The sequence below is a fragment of the Jaculus jaculus genome, chromosome 6 (assembly GCF_020740685.1).
Source record: "Jaculus jaculus isolate mJacJac1 chromosome 6, mJacJac1.mat.Y.cur, whole genome shotgun sequence".
Taxonomy (NCBI): Eukaryota; Metazoa; Chordata; class Mammalia; order Rodentia; family Dipodidae; genus Jaculus; species Jaculus jaculus.
Genome location: NC_059107.1, coordinates 157841676 through 157859859, shown reverse-complemented (window position 1 = coordinate 157859859; position 18184 = coordinate 157841676). Strand labels below are relative to the sequence as shown.

The following is an 18184-nucleotide window of genomic DNA, read 5'->3' as shown; positions in this document are numbered from 1 at the left end:
GCGAGGCTGCTTGAGCTGGATCCTCAGGACCCCCAGCGACAGCTGGATATGGCCACAGGAGTCTGCAGCCCCAGCGCTGTCGGGGAACAGAAACAAGAGCGGCCAGAGCTCATGGGGATCAATAACAGACTGGCTCAGAAACCATGAGCGGGAGAGCCGTGGAGCGGAACGCCTGTTGTTCCGCTCTGGCCACTGCAGAGCACACCCCACCACAGGCAAGCACATGAGCTTGCGTCCACCTCACCCCACATGATACACACAAGCACAAAAAAAGGCAAGTTTGGCCATGGGATGGAACCTGGCCTGTCACCACAGTCCCAAAGATAAGGTGAGCTTTGGGCCATACTTGGAAAGAAGAGCATGCTGGAAGCCTCACACTGGACAGACCCAGCCAAATTCTGCAGGCTTGTTCTCTTCTGTGTCTGGGGTCTTCCCACCATAGCACAGCTGACCAGCTCAGCCTGTCTGTCATCTCCTTAACCCCACAGCAGTGTGGAGGCAGTGGTGGTGACATGTCTCATGAAATATCCTAGCCTTTATTCCTAACTATCCTTCCGTCTACAACTGGGATTTCCACACTGGGCCCCAGGTACAGCGGTTTGGCAGCACCCTTCCCTGCCTCTGCCTCACTGGCTCCTGGGGTGCGCATGTTAGCCGCTGTCAAGGCTTGCTTCTATCTTCAGCCAGGTAGTTGTGGGCAGCGGTGTTTATGCTGGCGCCTGCACTGTCCAGGTGCCAGGCTGTGGAGTTACTGGCCGTTAAAGGAGGGTCACACACTTCCTCCACTCCCCACCTGCATCTGTGGGAGAGTTGTTCTCTGTTGAGTCCCTTGACCTCAGGGTCAGGCTCCTTGGGCTGTACTCACGAGCAGTCACTGTGACCCTCCTCCAGCAGGTTCTTGACCCTGCGTGTGTGGATTATAAGCACCAGGGAGTAGGAGAGTTCAGCAGAACTGTGGGATAGGGATGGCCAACCTTTAACATCAAGAATGCAGATGAGGTTGAAAAGGCAGACTGTATCTTCCATGGGGGTGCTGGCTGGAGAGAGAGGGAGGGAGGGAAGATGGACTTAACTAATACAGTATGGAGTTTAAAACCAAAAGCTAAGTCAGGTGTGGTGACACACGCCTTTAATCCCAGCATTTGGGAGGTGGAGGTAGGAGGATCGCTGTGAGTTTTGAGGCCATCCTGAAACTACATAGTAAATTTCCAGTTGGCCTGGGCTAGAATGAGACCCTACCTTGAAAAGTGGGGGGGCCTGAAAATTGGGGCTTTGCTAGCCCTTAGCCCTTTGGTGACTTCAAAGGTATCTGGCTAGCTAATTTTCGAGCCCTACCCATGATCTTCCTATAGCTCTTCTGTACTAAGGCAGGACAACCACTAGGCTCCCTCTGCTCTGACAGCCTTTCTTGCCTACCACCTGTGTGCTGGGGCTGCAGGTGGAGTCTTAAGATGGTTTTGGGTTTCAGTGGGACAGGTGAATTACCCAAAAGCAGCAGACAGCTCTTCCTTCGACGAGGACAGCAGTGATGCCTTATCCCCCGAGCAGCCTGCCAGCCAAGAGTCCCAGGGCTCAGTGCCATCACCCCTGGAGTCCCGAGTCAGCGAAACATTGCCCAGTGCCACATCCATATCCCCCGCTCAGGTGAGCTTGCGCACGTCCAGATGGATCCCCATACCTGCTGAAGCTGCCCGGCACCAGGCCTCTACCCTGGGTCAGGTGGACAGCTCTTGCTGTGGCCCAGGGGCCGGAGGCATTGTTCTCATGTCCCAGGTGCTGTTTGCTTGGTTACTGGTTATGAAAAGATGTCAGCAGTGGGCTCTAATCCTGGCGACCTGAGCCCACCTGGGACCCTAGAGAGAGGCTGGGTTGGGGCCCTGTAGCTGGATCTGCAGTCTCCCTGGAGCATTCACTTTCATTGGCTCTACTGGTCACTCTGTCCAGCAGTGTGGCCCCCACCTGTCTTCCTTCCTCATTCCCTTCCCCCCACCAGCTTGGCACCTGGCCTCATACTTGGTTCTACTCCCTTGGTCTCTGCCCATCATTTGCCCTCTGACAATGGAGATGTCCAAGGATGTGGTTGCCACCTACTTCAGATGGGGCGGGCTGGGCACATTCCAGCTGGGGGAGGGCTGGTGACAGTGCACTTTCCCCTCCCTCCCAGGTTCTTTCTCAGCTCTCAATGGGCCCGGATTCTGGAGAGACACTTTTCCTGGCAGAGCAGCCTCCTCTGCCTCCCCCACCCCTGCTGCCTCCCAGCCTCACCAATGGAACCGCAGTCGCCACCGCCAAGCCTGCCCCCACACTCATTAAGGTACAGTTCTGCCATCTCTTACCTGCTCTTCAGAAAGCTGATGCCATGTCATCCCTGCCCTGGGAACAACTCCAAGTGTTTAGGGTACACACCTCTCGGTGGCCAGAGACTGACTCGATGATCTGGAAATTTCTTTCCCTCTCCTCACTGCCCATGGTGACACTGGTTCACTTTCATAGCCCACTGAGCACTGTCTTAACCTATTTTGGTTGCTCATAGTGCAGTACTAAGACTGGGTGTAGATTTTAAAGACAAGGTTCATCATGTCTCCAGTACTGGCTCAAAGCCACCTTGCTGGTACAGTGTCACAAGTGAGGTGGGGAGAGTGTCTAGAATACAGTCGTTCCTCATCTCGCAAGGCACCGCAAGTTAAATCGCCTCCCTCTTCAAACCAGTGGGTATTCAACTGCAGCATGAGCCATGCTTACCCTGGGGCAAGCACAGTTTGCCTCATGCTCCTCAGATTCTCAAGCCTCCCGTTCCTTACCTCTAGAGGGAGCTCGGTGCTATTGATGACCGAGTGGTGGGATGTGCCCAAGACCCTGCAGCTGGCCCTGGGGTGTGTTTTTATTCTCTTCCTCCAAGGTGTGGCCTGAAGTACCCGAGGAAGGGAGGGTTTGTCATTGTTGAGGAGGGCACTGCACTGGGCACATTTGTATGCAGAGTGGGGTAATGTCAAACTTAGCACGTGCTGGTGCCCGGGCCTCCTTGCCGTGCAGAACTGCCCGGCTTTTAGGATAGCCAGCCCCCAACTGCTTCACCCCCCCCCCTTCTGCCTTGCCCTCATTCTCTGGGCTCCCTCCCATGCAGACGTTAGAGCAGCTTGGCTGCCCCTGACTGTCTACGCCCCTGTCCACTGGCGCAGGTCTCAGGAGAGGCTGAGGGCTGCTTGGCTAGGAGCCATCCCTGCTCCCCTCCAGCCTTTGCTGAGGCTTTGTTTGGCTGAGGCCCCCTGTCCATGTGCAGCACTGCATTTGTGGAGATGCCCCAGGCCGAAGGGGCCCAGGCTTCACCAGTGGGCACACCTCTTGCACCCACAGTGTCCTCCTCACAGCCTGGATGTCACAGGTGTCCCCAAGTCTCCCCTTACCCTTGCTCCCTGCACACTCTCTGGCCTTCCTTGGACCAGCACACTGGGAAAGAGTAGTCTGCTTGGGTTTTCTTGGTCAGTCTACTCCTCGGTCTTTCGTCTTTCGTGGCCTGCTCCGCAGGGCCTTTCTAGGTCCCAACTTCCAGTACCCTTCATTCTCGCATCACCTGACCCGAGGCAGTGTTCCTGGGCCTGCCCTCCTTGGTGGCCTTGTTCTCCCTCCAGCCCAGGTGCAGGTTTCTCTGTACTCCATGGCCTCCAGACACCCTGGTCAAACCAGGACCTCTTCCTGGCTCCTGTGAATCCTGCCATGCGTCCATGTTGTCAGTTCTTCATCTGGTCAGTCATCTCTGCCCAGGCCACTGCCACCTGGCCAAGACCCTGGCCGACCTCTAGACTGTCTCTTACCTTTGTGTCAACATTGTCTGGCCAGGAATGTCCAGTTTCCCTAAGGTCCTCTCTGTATTCCCTTGATAACTTGCCCTCATCCACCTCCACCTCCACCTCTTCTGTTCCAAGGACAAGTGACATCTTAAGCATGGCCCAGTGGTCCTTGGTTGGCTGGGGTCCTCCGATCCTTCAGGCCCTGAGGTTGTGTTCTGCCTTTGGGGAACAGACAGGAGCTTGTACAGTCCTAGGGTGTACCCCCATCAAAGTCACTGTGCAACCCTGGACAAGTGACTTCTGAGTATGTTTCCTCATGTCCACGTCAGCGTGATTCCTGCCAGTCAGCGCTCTTGGCAGGTCCCTGTGTCCCTCTGCCCCGGGTAACGTGCCCCACGCTCCACAGCTCAACTGTATTCCACCCCCTCTGCTTGGGAACATGGTGATGCCTGAGCTATGCATTAGGTCCATCTTTCTCTGAGGTTGGCAGCTGTGTTAGGACGGTTGTGGTCCGGTAGGGCAGAGGTATGGGTGAGGGGTTCACCTCAGAAAATAGGTGGGCCAACCTCCTCCTCGTTGAGAATGTCCTGTCAGACGCCGTCCTCTGTCCCCTCAGCAAAGCCAGCCCAGAAGTGCCGGCGAGAAGCCGCAGCGCGGGAAGAAGGCCAAGGAGCCGAAGCCAAAGGTGCGGAGGCTCAAGTACCACCAGTACGTGCCCCCGGACCAGAGGCAGGACAGGGGCGCGCCGCCCATGGACTCCTCCTATGCCAGGATCCTGCAGCAGCAGCAGCTCTTCCTGCAGCTGCAGATCCTCAACCAGCAGCAGCAGCAGCAGCAACAGCAGCACTACAACTACCAGGCCATCCTGCCTGCGCCGCCCAAGTAAGAGCTACTGCGTGTGCACATGGGGGTGGGGGGGCAAGGACCTTTCTGGGTCCCATAGCAGGTCCCCAAGTGGAGCTGCTGCTGCAGAGGCTGTGGGTACTAAGGGTGCTTGTTTCTGTCTTTCTTCAGACCAGCGAGTGAGGCTCTGGGGAGCACTGCGACCCCCCCAGCACGCAGCCTGTCCACCACAGGCAGCAGTTCCAGCTCAAGCACCCCAGGGCCTGGTGGACTGGTGCGTCAGAACAGCACCTCACTGACTGGCAAGCCTGGAACCCTGCCTGCCAACCTGGATGACATGAAGGTAAGCGGCCCTCCCCTTTCTCCTGAAAGATGTGAGCCTCTGTCACTGGGCCTCTTCAAGGGGGCTGACTGAGGACAGGATTTGGTCAGGGAAGGTGATGGCCCACCCAGAAGTCCAGGGTGGAAGGCCGAGCAGGCTCCAGTTTGGTCTGCAGTGACAGGTGCACATTGGAACCTGCTCCAAGGCCTTTCTGGCTGTGGTTATAGCAACGTTGGCCTACATCATGAAAGCCCCTTACTAATCCACCAAGTGGCCACATACCTTAATTTTCATGACCCTGTGCAGTGTGAGCAGCAGAGCCCTTCCCTGTGGGAGGAGAGCAGGTTACAGTATCAGGGCTGACAGTTTTATCCACCTCCACTCTGCCAGTTGGTGCCAGCTGCTCAGATGCTGTAACCACCTAGGAAGGAGTGGCCTGGTCTCTGTTTATTTTCTCTGCCCCAATCGTATTTGTTTTGTTTTACTGGGGATTGAACTTGGGACCCTGCATATATAAGGCAAGTGCTTTACCACTGAGCTACGTCCCCAGCCAGATCAGAAGATGGGATGGACCAAAACAGTCCTCAAAAGCTTGTCCTCTGGACAAGGCTGGTTCTTCCTGCTCACATGGCCCCGAGCCTAGCAGGACTGTGTTTATGGGAGTTATGGGTTGGTGCACACTGACTGGGTTAAGCTCCGTGATCTGGAAGTTGTTTCATTCTGTGAGCTGTTTCCTCGTCACTGTAGATTTAGCCCATCCAGTGAAGTAGCTATGCTGGGGCTAGTGGAGAATGCAGGGAAGGGGTGTTGCGGGTGGGGGCACCTTGTATTCTGGTGCTGTGGTAGGTCGTAGGGAGTCATTCGAAGTGGCCAGTGGGACCCAGACAAACAAGCCTAACTTCCAAACTGCTTGCCTCCCGCCCTCCCCTCCTTAGCATACCCTGCTGCCGGGTCCCAGTCCCTTTGTACTGTGCCCACCCGTCCCCTGGCTGCTCTGACTCTCAACCCCCGCAGGTGGCAGAGCTGAAGCAGGAACTGAAGCTGCGGTCCTTGCCTGTCTCAGGCACCAAGACGGAGCTGATCGAGCGTCTGCGTGCCTACCAAGACCAAGTCAGCCCGGCCCCAGGAGCCTCCAAGGCGCCTACAGCCACCTCTCTTCTGTCCAAGGCTGGTGAAGTGGTGGTCGCCTTCCCTGCTGCCCGGCTGGGCACAGGATCAGCCCTTGTAGCAGCAGGCCTGGCTCCAGCAGAGGTGGTCGTGGCCACAGTGACCAGCAACGGCGTGGTGAAGTTTGGCAGCACAGGCTCCACACCCCCTGTGTCTCCCACCCCTTCAGAGCGCTCACTGCTCAGCACGGGTGACGAAAACTCCACACCTGGGGACACCTTTGGTGAAATGGTAACATCACCCCTGACACAGCTCACCCTGCAGGCTTCACCACTGCAAATCCTCGTGAAGGAGGAGGGTCCCCGTGCTGCACCCTGCTGCCTGAGCCCTGGGGCGCGGGCTGAGCTGGAGGGCTTGGACAAGGACCAGATGCTGCAGGAGAAGGACAAGCAGATCGAGGAGCTGACACGCATGCTCCGGCAGAAGCAGCAGCTGGTCGAGCTGCTCCGGCTGCAGCTAGAGCAGGAGAAGCGGGCCCAGCAGCCCGCGCCTGCGCCGGTGCCGGCCCTAGCCCCAGCCCCGGCCAGCGCTCCCGTGAAGCAAGAAAGCAGCTTCTCCAGTTGCCAGCTGAGCTGCCAGCTCCAGGGTCCTGTTCACCCCTTCAGCCCTGGCCTGGTGATCCCTTCTGCCAACCATGGAGACACTCATGTACCAGCACCAGGGACCCCTGCTGTCGTGGTGAAGCAGGAAGCCGGGCCACCTGAGCCAGATCTGGCCCCTGGCCCCCAGCTGCTCTTGGGCCCACAGGCCACTAGCCATCTCAAGAGGATCGCCCCTCCCACCCTGGTCACTGACTCCACAGGGACCCACCTTGTCCTCACTGTGACCAATAAGGATGCAGATGGCACTGCACTGTCTAGTGGGAGCCCTCAGCAGGTAGAGGGGAAGTGGGTCCTTAGCCAGGGTCAGGGAGGTTGCTGGGGGGCTGACTCAGGACCAGCTTCCTAGATAGAAGGTATCCCCTTGAGGCCAGGTATCCTTGCCCCTCTCAGCCCAGACCCTCCACCTGCCCTATGCCAGTGGTAAAGCTGTGTGGCACTCTAAGCACTACAGTGCTTGGGGGTAGAGAGGACAGTGACAACCAGGGCCCCTGAGAAACCTCAAGCAGAAAAGTGACTGCAGAACTCTCAAGGTGAGGCTATCACAGAGTCAGTCCTTGTCCACCTGTGGCTTGTCCTCAACCCCAAAAAGCCAGTCACCTCATGCCTACTTGCACCCCGAAGCCTTTCCCAGTGGCTGCCATAAAAGCACCAAAGCATCAGCTAGCAAGACTGTCCCTCTGGCAGTGAAGGAGGCTGGAGTGTTTGGGGCCAGCCTCCCCTGCAACCACTGTTTCTCTCCTGTTTTCCCATCAGCCCTTGTCCCAGCCTGGCTCACCAGCCCCTGGCCCACCTGCGCAAATGGACCTGGAACACTCACCACAGCCTCCATTTGGGACTCCCACTTCTCTCCTGAAGAAGGAGCCACCTGGCTATGAGGAGGCTGTAACCCAGCAGCCCAAACAGCAGGTGAAGAATGCAGTGGGCCCAGCCAGTGGCTCAGTCAGGCAGCAGGCGCTGGTCTGTGGTCAAGAGGCCTTGGGGAGCAGCCATCACAGGGCGAGAGCACCTTGGAGTCTTAACAAGCTGGCCTGTAGAGGCTGAGCTCAGAAGGCTTGTGGTCTGGCTGTTCACTGGGGGCAAAGGGAGGGTACTAGGCCCAGGCTGGGCAGGCACCCCTACTCTAGATTTTCATTCTTTTCTATTTTTGTCCCCCAGGAAAATGGCTCCTCAAGTCAACAGATGGATGACCTGTTTGATATTCTTATTCAAAGTGGAGGTAAAGCTGAATCCCCAACTGCCTCCCTTGCCTTCTCTGATCATAGGTTGTCAGTAGCAGTAGGCTGGTGATACATTTCAGAGCAGGCCTCGCCCAGTCACTGAGACTGACATCTTATGTGCCTGGGCAAGCATGGTCTCTCTAGCCCCTGGGATGTTGTCAGTGAGTGTGACAGACGTACTTGCCTATGTATAGCTCAGCCTCTGAAGTATGACAGGAAGCGCAAATATGAGTCAACTAAATATATGACTGAGCAACAGCACTGTGACAATGTGCAGGGGAGATCTGGGGAGCACAGGAGGAGGAGGGCCCGGGCAACAGAGTGCGCTTGGTGTTCTTAGGGCTCAGGTGTGTGGAGCTGACTCCAGGGCCTGCAGCCACATGATGAAGTGCTGTCACCTGGATGTCACAGGGATGGTCAAGGCAGACAAAATCTGATCACAGTATCTAATGGTGACCAGGGTGATATGCTCTACTGTAGAGTGAAGGGCAGGTGCCAGGAGCCCCTTGTGATCTCACATGACCTGACTCTTGCTCATCTCTTGCATGTATGCTGAGAGGAACTACCTCCCAGAGAGAGAAGCTGGTGGTAGGAAGGGCCCAGAGGTAGAACAGGTATCAACCACTTGGGGGAATGTGGGGACTTCCTTTGAGGCAATCAGAAAGAGGTAGTGTGGAGGATGTGGGTGCAGTTAGGCAGCAAGCCTGTGAATCCCCCTCCAAGTGCCCATGGAGTATGATGGGGCAGGCAAAGAACAGCCACAGCACAGTGCCCTCAGAAACAGGATATTTGGCCTTAAACTAGGAGTCTGCTGGCTCGCAGTCCTCAAGCATGGGGGCTGGCCTGGAATGTGGGGATGGCTACTATGTCTTCAGGAGAGGCCCAGGTCTGAGCTTTGGGGGCTATAGTACAGAACACAAGCCTGCTTTCTGAAAATAATTTTATTGTGGCAAAGCATATATAAACTTTGTATTCTATTTCTAAATGTACAATTCAGGTGCCTTAAGGCCATTCTATCACAGTGTTTAGCAACCACCACCATCTTTGGAAGGTTTTCATCTTCCAAACTATACAGCTCAGAGAAAAACTGTTCAGTACCCCTCCCCTGACTTTGCCGATTTTAGGGACTTCTGTAAGTGCACTTCTTATTGTGTGTCTGGGTCATTTCACTTAGCATGACACTTGGGTTGCCTCTTCTCACTATTGTGAATAATGCCATCATGTATAGCAATCTAAGCCGCTTCTGCTGTTAAGAGTACCCAAAAGTGAGATTTTGAGTCATTTTATAGTTTTGCTTTTGAGAACCCAAGTCACTGTCTCCAAAGTGGCTGTACCATTTTACATTCCCCTTACAATGCAGAGGTTCTAACTTTGCTGATTCCGAACTGGCACGTCATTTCTGTAATAGCTAGGTTGTAATAAACCCTTATCAGATCTATCATTTGCAAATACTCCCATTCTGTGATAAGCTGCCTTTTGGTAGTGTCATTGATACCCAAGTTTCAGATTTTTAACGTGTGTGTGCATCTGCATCTTAAAAGCACTATACAATCTCAAGTCTAGTGTGTATGTGGCTTTTCTGAGGTAAGGGTCTGCCTGACACTATTCACTGTCTCTGTTGGCAGAAATTTCAGCAGATTTCAAGGAACCACCATCTCTACCAGGCAAGAAGCCACCGTCAGTAGCAGCCTGTGGGTCACCCCTGACAGCGCAACCTTCACCCTCCACTGAGCTCCCTCAGGCTGCCCCACCTCCACCAGGCTCTCCAGCCCTTCCAGGGCGCCTGGAGGACTTCCTGGAGAGCAGCACAGGCCTTCCCCTGCTGACCAGTGGTCATGAGGGGCCAGAGCCCCTTTCCCTCATTGATGACCTCCACAGCCAGATGCTGAGCAGCTCTGCTATCCTAGACCACCCCCCGTCACCCATGGACACCTCAGAATTGCACTTTGCTCCTCCTGAGCCCAGCAGTAGCATGGGCCTGGACTTAGCTGATGGCCACCTTGATAGCATGGACTGGCTGGAGCTGTCATCAGGGGGTCCTGTACTCAGCCTGGCTCCACTCAGCACCGCAGCCCCCAGCCTCTTTTCCACAGACTTCCTTGATGGCCACGATTTGCAGCTGCACTGGGATTCCTGCTTGTAGCCCTCCAGCTCCAAACAGGCTGGGAAAAGGCCTGAAGTTGAGCCTTAGAAGGGGAGCTAGCTGCCAACTGTGTGGTTGTGTCTTGACAATCACAGTCTCTGCTCTTTCCCATCCCGGGAGGCGAGGCGGGAGCAGAGGGCCTCTACCTGGCTCAGCCTCTCCAGGGCAGAAGACAGAACCTGCCAAACTACTCTGGGCTCCATGCTGGGGACTTAAGAGGCCTGGCCAGGGCCAGTTCAATTCGACCTCCTTTTCTGAGGTCAGAGGTGCCCAGGTGGGTCCAGGGCTGACTTGCTTTCCTTCTTGGTGATGAAAGAAGCTAACCACACCCCTTAACCACCATCACTCATGTCAGCCAGTCCCAGGGGTCTGGCTTCCTGAAAGGGAGTGCTCTGCCAGTGTAATGTCTTGGTGTAGTGTAACCATTTAGTGGTTGGTGGCAAAAACTTCCTGTACAGCTGTATATACCTCTATATTATATATCGACATACATATATATATATATATGTACTTTGGAGGGGGTGGGAGACGTGTGGCTGCCTCCCACCTGATTCCACAGAGGCCTGGAGGGCTGCACTTGCAAGAGGCTTGATGCAGGGTCACCCTGGGCTGTGTGCAGCATAGCCCAGTACCCAGCCTGGCATGCAGCTGCCTAGGCCCACCCCTCACGTGTGTGACATGTAGACACCCTGCCATGGCCTACACCCAACTACCTGCTTCCTTAGTGCCACAAGGGCAGAGGCGCTTCCTGGCCTGTGTCAGAAGCTCTAAACCCGCACCCACATTCCATCCCATTGCCTCTTGCAGCCAACATTGGCCTTGGACTGGACGGCCCAGCGCCACCTGCTGGTGGCTCAGAAGCTGCGGCTGCCTGTCTGCCACCATCCTTGTTCTGGCCTGATTCATAAAGGAGTAGGGATGGAATTCCCAAAACCAGTGCTGGGACAAAGGTGGGAAAGCTGTGTGACTTTTTTTAAAATAAAAACAAGACTCCTTACTGTCTAGTCTGTGGAAATGGTGTGGGTCGGGGCACAGTGACCTAATCCTGACTCCTTACGCTCATGACTGGGAGAGAAACATTCAGCTAAGGGCCTAGGAGCCAGACCATTCCAGAAGGACAGCTCTGTGGCCCTGGCTGAACAGAAGAATGGAGACACTCTCACAGGACAGTTTATTTACAAACCAGAGGCCAAAATACCTTTTAGTTCCCTTTCCTGAGCAAAACTGGACACAAGTGCCACACTTGGCTAGTACAACCACAGCTGACACTCAGGGCTTCCCTCCCAAGTCCATTAAGGAGAGAAGGCTAAGGTGGCCACCTTCTGCTCTTGCCAGGAGTTGGGGGCGGGGGGACAAAACAGGTCTGAGGGTAGCCAGGGCTCTGCCCAGGGCCCAGAGAGCCACTGGAGGAGTGTCATCCGTCTATGTCCCAGCTGAAAAGGTGGTGCTTCACCAGCATGTCCTGAACACCCTCCTTCAGGGGCTGCTTCTCCTCCTGCACACAGAACAATCCCAGGCATGGCCTGGGCCACCTCAGAGCTGGTGCTGCACTCAGGTCTCTACAGAGAGGGCCCACTCTAGCCACCCCTAAAACCATTTGGGTGAAGCCACATACGCACCTCTCTCTTTGCAGGCAGCTCCCAGTCCTGGGATAGGCTGAAGGCAAAGCAGCAGAGGACGCTGGGGGCCAAGAGGAGGCTCTGATCACACCGGGTCATCCAGTCCACCCACCTGTCCCCACTAACACCAGGTCCCAGAGCTGTGGGCTCTCACCGGAGCTCACACTTGATCTGGACCCAGCCCGGGCTGCGCAGGAAGGACCAGGGCTGGTACCACTTCTCTACGGTGGGCAGGCTGGAACAAAGCACTTCTAGCCACAGATGCAGCACCTGCTCACTGAGGACAAGGGGGGAGGAGGGTGGAGCTAGGCCTAAGCCGACCTGACCTGTGTGCTCCTTGGCACTGCCCACAGGCGGGTAAGGCCTCAAGTGGGTTGATTTCCTAAGGAATGCTCCGCACTGCCCTGTGGGAGTCCCTCCGGAGAGCCTCTCCTCCCCCTCCTCTATACTTACTTGAGTCCCACGCAGATGAGTGAGCGGAGCTTGACATCCATTTGTGCATGAGCCGCATCATGGGTCACGTTCACAGACTGCACAGCCTGGGAAGGGGAGGGCATCCTTCAGGCATCTATCAGCTGCCTAGAGAGGTCTCGGGCTGGCATAGTGACCCCACTTACCCGGTAAAGCAACTCCTCAGGGGTCAAGACTTTACCATCCTCATCCAACCTGCAGAGCAAGACCTGAGGTGCCATCTGCCATTCTGCGCACTGGCCAGGTGGCCCTTGCTCCCTCCCAGCGGAGGGCACCGTGGACCACTTACCTATATGTCTTACAGAGCACCAGACGGGAATACACAGAATCGAAGTCTCTCTCGACCTCACGGCCAGCGGCCTGTGGTAGACAGGACACAGTGTGAATGTGGGGATAGTAACAGGCTCACCCAGCCACAAGGGACAGCTATCCACATGCTATACCACACTTGCAAACTCCTTCCACCACCTCTGCAGGGCCCAGAAGAGCACAGGGGCCAGGGGTGGCTCTACCTCCTCAATAAACAGCCAAGGGTGGCAGGCTCCCCCAAGTAAGGATGGCCTCTTCAGTCCATGTTCAAACAGAGCCTTCAGGGCTGGGCAGAGGGTTCCTCTCACGAGGTCTGTGACTCCCTCTGTCACAGAGTCATCCCCCGCGATGGAGTACTAATGAGACAAATGCATCTGAGAAGCCCAGCCTGACCTGCAGCAAGCCACTCTTCCCTGTCCTGGCCATAAACCAGGGCTTACTTGGGACATGGGCCCTGGTGGGGAAGGAGCTGCCGCAGTGGAGGCTGAGGCCGGGGCGGCTCTATCCTCTTACCTCCTTGCTCCGTTCATCCAGCACCTCCACAAACTTGGCTGGAAACCAGCCTGTGGGAGAAGCAGCCATGTGAGCAGCAGTGGTGGCTGTCCCAACCACTGTCCAATACCAGAGGACCCTGGGCCACACAGAACATGAAGATGGGGCCGGCCGAGAGGAAAGCCTAGGGGTCTGTGATCAGGCAGGCCATAGTGTAGGCAGGGTGGGGCATGGCCAAAGTGTCTCCTCATTCCTGCCAGTTCCCCAGCAAACAAAGGCCCTCACCTCTCAGGCCATTCAGCTCCCCTACCCAGCAGTGCTCATCCTTCTGAGAAATGATCTGTACGAGGGAGAGCAGGAGGGGCTCAGATGCCTGCTGTGTGCACACAGCCAGCGCCTTCAGCAGCTCTTTGTCTGGAAAGGGTGGGCGGGAAGCAAGCAGCGGGAAGCCCACGCGGCCCCACCCCACAAACCGTGATGATGTCGTTTTTACGGAAGCCCAGCTCATCATCGTCATGCCGCTCAAAGTCCAGCAAGGCCTTGGCCCGACGCCGGTGGCTGCGCAAACATGCCACGTAGTTCTCGTGATCTCGCTGGTGGCTTTCCATGCTGTAGTCTGGAGTCAGCTCCTGCCTCACAGGAGAGAAATGCCAGCACGAGGAAGAAGCTGCAGCACCAAGAATGGTCTGGAGCGCTAGAGCCCACGTCAGGCCTGGGGAGCCCGCCACTCACCACACTACAGTTTTTGGGGTCTGTGCACTGGAAATGGCGTGCCACACGCAAGATGGCTTCTCGGAGGTCAGCTACCAGTTCTGTCTGCTTGATGTTCTTGGCCTTGAGGGCCTCCAGGTCATCCTCCCCTAGGAGGCACAGAGAGCCACAGTAACTTGCCCCGCTCAGCCCCCAGGAGAGCCGGTGAGAACTGGCACTGGTGCTCACCGAAGAGCAGGGAGGTGATGGCGGACTTCCTCCGCTGGGTCCTCCGCCGCACAACCTGGGATGGGGAGAAACAGTCAGCTATGGTCCTGGCAGCCAAGAAGGAAGTAGCTAACCTGCTGGTGTCATTTTTTTTAATTTAATTTTATTTGTAAGCAGGGGGAGGGAGGCAGGAGAGAAACACAGAATGGTGCTCCAGGGCCTCCTGCTGCTATAAATGAACTCCAGATGTATGCACCCCTTGTGCATCTGGCTTTACGTGGGTCCTGGGGAATTGAAACTGGGTCATTGGGCTCTGCCAGCAAGTGCCTCAGCCACTCTCCAGTTCCAGTGTCGCACTCTTGCTTGAGCATCAGCAATGCCTTGAGGCAGTTTGAGGTCAGAATGTACAAGCAGCTCAGGTCTTACTCCCAAACTGCCTGGTTCTGAGTCCAGGATGCATGAAGCCAAAGAAGCCTCCTAGGTCAATCCCAGGTGGTCTGCTGGGCTCACTGGGCCATGCTGGGCCCTGGTGCAAGCGGATGTGAGGTACAACGGGGAAGGGCCAGTCTGTTCCCCATAGTCCTCCACCTGGTGCCTCCTTGGGGACCCATTGCTGTGAGCCAAAACAAAGCACCCTACTCAGCCCACCTGAGAGAGGTTGGTGGTGGCACTTGTCCCCAGGAGCTGGCCCTGGTCTGCAATGAGGTAGGCCAGGTGCTTGCGGCGTTGGGTCTCCACAGCCACGTCAGTGAGGGAGCCAGCCAGCCGCATGGCTTCCCCCAGCAGCAGTTCCGGGTCCTCCATCTGTGCTGGGATGTCCGACAGCGTGTTGAAGATGGAGGCTGAGTTCTCTGACTGGATCAGTTCCTCCTCCTAGGAGGGAGGGGTTACCAGGTCCACCCTCAGAGTCAGGTACCCCTCGGCAGGACTAGGAGGATTTCCCCAGCCCACAAACTAGGTGCATCTCCCAGCAGAGGCAAGGGAAGCCTGGACTGGAGCAACCAGAGGGAAGGAGGACATGCCCTGTGCCCACCCCTGCTGAACCAGCAGCCTGAACTAGGGCTGAAGCCCACCATGTCCACTTAGAGCAGATCCCCTGGGGCCCCTGTTCTCAGACTGGCATGGGGTGACAAGGTGGATCTGCTGGCACCTTAAGGCGCAGCATGCCCAGTGTGGTCTGGAACAGCACCAGGGATCCCTCGTAGAAAAACAGATCCCAGATTCGCAGCAGCAGATTCATGTGCACCACGCTGGCAAAGGCCGTCAGGAACCAGTGCAGCGTGATCAAGGACAGCTCTGCCAACAGACACCAAGGCCACAGGAGACCAGGTTCAGCATGCAGAGCGGCCTGGGCAAGAGCAGGCAACTCCCGAAGAGCAGCAAAGGACAGGGGAAGGGAGAGGACATGACCAGGGAATGCCAGAGGACAAGAGCCGTGTGGACCACGTGAGTTGAGCCCTCGGCCTTCCTCTGGTCCTGAGGTCTCGCAATCAGAGTCGGCCTCTTAGGATTGCTGGGCCCAGGGGCACGGTAGTGGCCAGGCCTCACCAATGTCATGCTCCTGCAGTAGCTTGTCCAATCGAGGCAGATACTGGACAATCAGGTGACGCAGGACCCGCTGGTCAGTCTGGACACCCAGCAGGGTGGTGCTGAAGTAGGAGGCGGGGAGCAGGTCCTCAATGATGGCGCACATCATCCAGAAGGCGTCCTCCTCCTCTAGGAACAGCAGGAGGCAGGCTGCCACCTGGCCAGAGACCCAGACAAGTACGTGAATCAGCAAAGGTGCTCCTCAGGGAAAGTGCTCAAGAGGCCTTGGGGATACCTCCTGAAGGCATTCTTCCCCACGCTGGTGGAGGAGGCCTTAAAAACAATAGCTGCCTACCCTGGCCCTCCTGGGAGAAGCCAGTCCCTGCCACCCATCCTTATTGCCCTTAAGGGATAAATCATACCCCGCTGGGGGCTGGAAGCAGCCCTTGTATACCACTTGTCTCCCAGGCTGCTCACCATGCCTGTGCCCTGGCAGTAGCCAATCTCTGGGTAGAGCCAGGCCAGTGCTCGGAGGACCCTGCGCAGGCGGGGCACCCCGATGCTGTTCACATTGGCGAAGCAGGCGTTGCTGGGCATGGTGCGGAGCAGGTCCTTCTCGATCTGTCAGGGCCCCACCCCAACCCCACGAGACCCGTGAGATGCAGCTGGAGACTGATAACCACCCAGAAAAGGAGGCGGACCTCAGATGGGGCTTCTGTGCCAGGAGTGGGGATTTCCTAGGCGCCTGGCCAAGGTCTTTCTTCTCCCCTCAGGATGATATCCCAGCAGCTATGGAGCTAACCCTACCCACAGCCACCCGGGAGCCTCTATTCAGTACAAGTCTTAGACCTGTACTTAAGTCTGCAGCTTTCTAACATGGAGCCCATCTCCTTGATGTCCTTCTACATACTGAGGTTTCTGAACAATTGTTCTTATGGCCTTGAAAAACCCAGAAGGGAGTAAGTTTGCTCCAGGGTCACATTCATGGGCAAGAGGGCTGCCCCTCCTGCCAAGGTCAACAAGCATGTGCTCCCAGGGCCCCAGGTGACAACTCCTGTGGCCTGCACACAGGCTCAGACAAACAGCTCCCTCTGACCAGCTGGTTGCCAGCCATCACCTGTTTGGCTGCAATGGTCTCGTCATTGGAGCTGTTCTTCACGATCTCACGGTAGGACAGCTCGGAGTTTTTCTTCTTCTGCAAAGCCCCAGACAGCCGCATCCACAGCTAGGGGAAGGAGCCACATGGGCACCCAGTCTTTCTCGCGATACTTGGCTACATGCCAGGGCACTCTCGACCCTCTGTGGGTTACTGTAGCCATCTCACCTGTGGCCGCATGCCATGTGGGATACCAGCAAGCACCAAGGAGCGAAGCTTCTCAGACCGGGGAAGGGAGACTGCAATCTTGTCCCAGGTGAGATCCCCCACATCGTGGTTGTGGGTGAACTCCAGGTGAGCCTGCCACCGCAGTCTCTGTGGGGGGTCCTCCACCAGGGGTGCACCTGACAACTGGCTGCAGCCGGGCTCAGCACCTTCCACCAGAAGAGAAAAGAGGAATGCGTGCTCCTCACCAGACTCTCACAGCAAGCTGCCCCATGTCCAGACAGTGCTCCTCTGAAATCCACCTTCACCATCATGGCCTCGTGCGAGCCCAGTACACAGCCTTCCCAGAGGCAAGCAGGCCTCAGCAGACCTCCACCCCCCTCAAAGCTACCCCAAACCCAGAGCCAGGGCTCTATCCTCCAGAGGTTCCTCACACCCCGGAACCCACTTTCAGTTCATTGTGAAAGCAGCTAGTCTCCCTGCTGCTTACCACCCCTGACCACTAGCCCAGGCCAAGCATGGTAATGGCTAGCTCAGCAACCTCCACAGGCCCTTCCAAGACATCAGATCGTGCCGCTGCTCAGAACTAGCTCATGTGCCACCTCGGGCCCAAAGCCAAAGAAAGGCCTTCCAGGCACCATCATTTTCCCTTCCAAGCCCCATACCTCCACCGTCTTCTCCTACCACTTTCTTCTTGCTCGCTCCAGCCTACCACACCAGCCAGCTTGCTCTTCCTCGCCGCGTCTGTCCACTCCTCGGACTCTATGTGCCCACCACTCCCCTCCCCAGTCGCACTCCGTCCCTCGCCCCCTAATCTCTGTCCAATGTCTCTTCCAAGAAGCCTGATTTGACCACCTTACATTTAGTTCACCTCACCTCTTTGCTGTTCCTGGAATGACTGCTCTTCATGGCTCTTTTTGCCCCCAAAATGTTCTATGTCTGCTTGTTTACAGCCTGTCTCTTGGGCCACGAAGCTTTGTGAACTGCTTGAATGCATGAAGACAAAACTTCTTTTTTGAGTTAAGGTCTCACTCTAGCCCAGGCTGACATGGGATTCACTATGTAGTCTTAGGCCAATTCACAGCAATCCTGGTGGCCAGCAACCAATCTATGAGACTCTTTTTCTCTTTCCCTAAGGCCAAACTCTCATCCATTCTTCAAAATCTCAACCTTGGCAGAGTATGGTGATGCACAACCTTTAATCCCAGCACACAAGGATCACTGTGAGTTCAAGGCCAGCCTGAGACTACAGAGTAAGTGGCAGGTCAGCCTGGGCTAGAGTGAGACCTTTCTTTGAAACAAACAAAACATCTCAGCCAGGCATGGTGGTGCATGCCTTTAATCCCAGAACTCGGGAGGCAGAGGTAAGAGGATTGCCATGAGTTTGCAGCCACCTTGAGACTACATGGTGAATTCTAGGTCAGCTTGGGCTACAGCGAAACCCA

The 18184-nt window shown here is 56.2% G+C and overlaps 2 protein-coding genes across 9 annotated transcripts in view; one reads left to right on the top strand and one right to left on the bottom strand.

The window, feature by feature from the left end:
* Positions 1-11079, top strand: part of Mrtfa (myocardin related transcription factor A) — a 201906-nt gene extending 190827 nt beyond the window's left edge. The window contains exons 8-15 of the mRNA XM_004650334.3: positions 1469-1644; positions 2165-2314; positions 4405-4670; positions 4803-4974; positions 5968-6996; positions 7476-7628; positions 7878-7938; positions 9565-11079. Of these exons, the coding sequence (XP_004650391.2) occupies positions 1469-1644; positions 2165-2314; positions 4405-4670; positions 4803-4974; positions 5968-6996; positions 7476-7628; positions 7878-7938; positions 9565-10082 (2525 nt within the window). The 3' untranslated portion in view covers positions 10083-11079. The remainder of the gene's footprint in view (positions 1-1468; positions 1645-2164; positions 2315-4404; positions 4671-4802; positions 4975-5967; positions 6997-7475; positions 7629-7877; positions 7939-9564) is intronic.
* A 157-nt stretch (positions 11080-11236) lies between these two features.
* The window catches only part of Sgsm3 (small G protein signaling modulator 3), a 36641-nt gene continuing 29693 nt past the window's right edge, over positions 11237-18184 (bottom strand). For 4 of the 8 annotated variants that reach the window (XM_045152815.1, XM_045152817.1, XM_045152816.1 and 1 more), the window contains 18 exons: positions 16743-16948; positions 16536-16643; positions 15896-16039; positions 15440-15635; positions 15042-15187; positions 14540-14764; positions 13913-13967; positions 13706-13833; positions 13447-13602; positions 13259-13313; positions 12995-13044; positions 12685-12837; positions 12462-12532; positions 12319-12367; positions 12155-12240; positions 11856-11978; positions 11702-11762; positions 11237-11605 (listed from right to left, as the gene is read on the bottom strand). In XM_045152815.1, coding sequence (XP_045008750.1) covers positions 11375-11605; positions 11702-11762; positions 11856-11978; positions 12155-12240; positions 12319-12367; positions 12462-12532; positions 12685-12837; positions 12995-13044; positions 13259-13313; positions 13447-13602; positions 13706-13833; positions 13913-13967; positions 14540-14764; positions 15042-15187; positions 15440-15635; positions 15896-16039; positions 16536-16643; positions 16743-16948 — 2243 coding nt within the window. In that variant the 3' untranslated portion in view covers positions 11237-11374. Of the gene's footprint in view, positions 11606-11701; positions 11763-11855; positions 11979-12154; positions 12241-12318; positions 12368-12461; positions 12533-12684; positions 12838-12994; positions 13045-13258; positions 13314-13446; positions 13603-13705; positions 13834-13912; positions 13968-14539; positions 14765-15041; positions 15188-15439; positions 15636-15895; positions 16040-16535; positions 16644-16742; positions 16949-17615; positions 17773-18184 lie in introns of those variants that run through there. The other 4 variants (XM_045152818.1, XM_045152821.1, XM_045152819.1 and 1 more) reach the window with 4 other exon arrangements.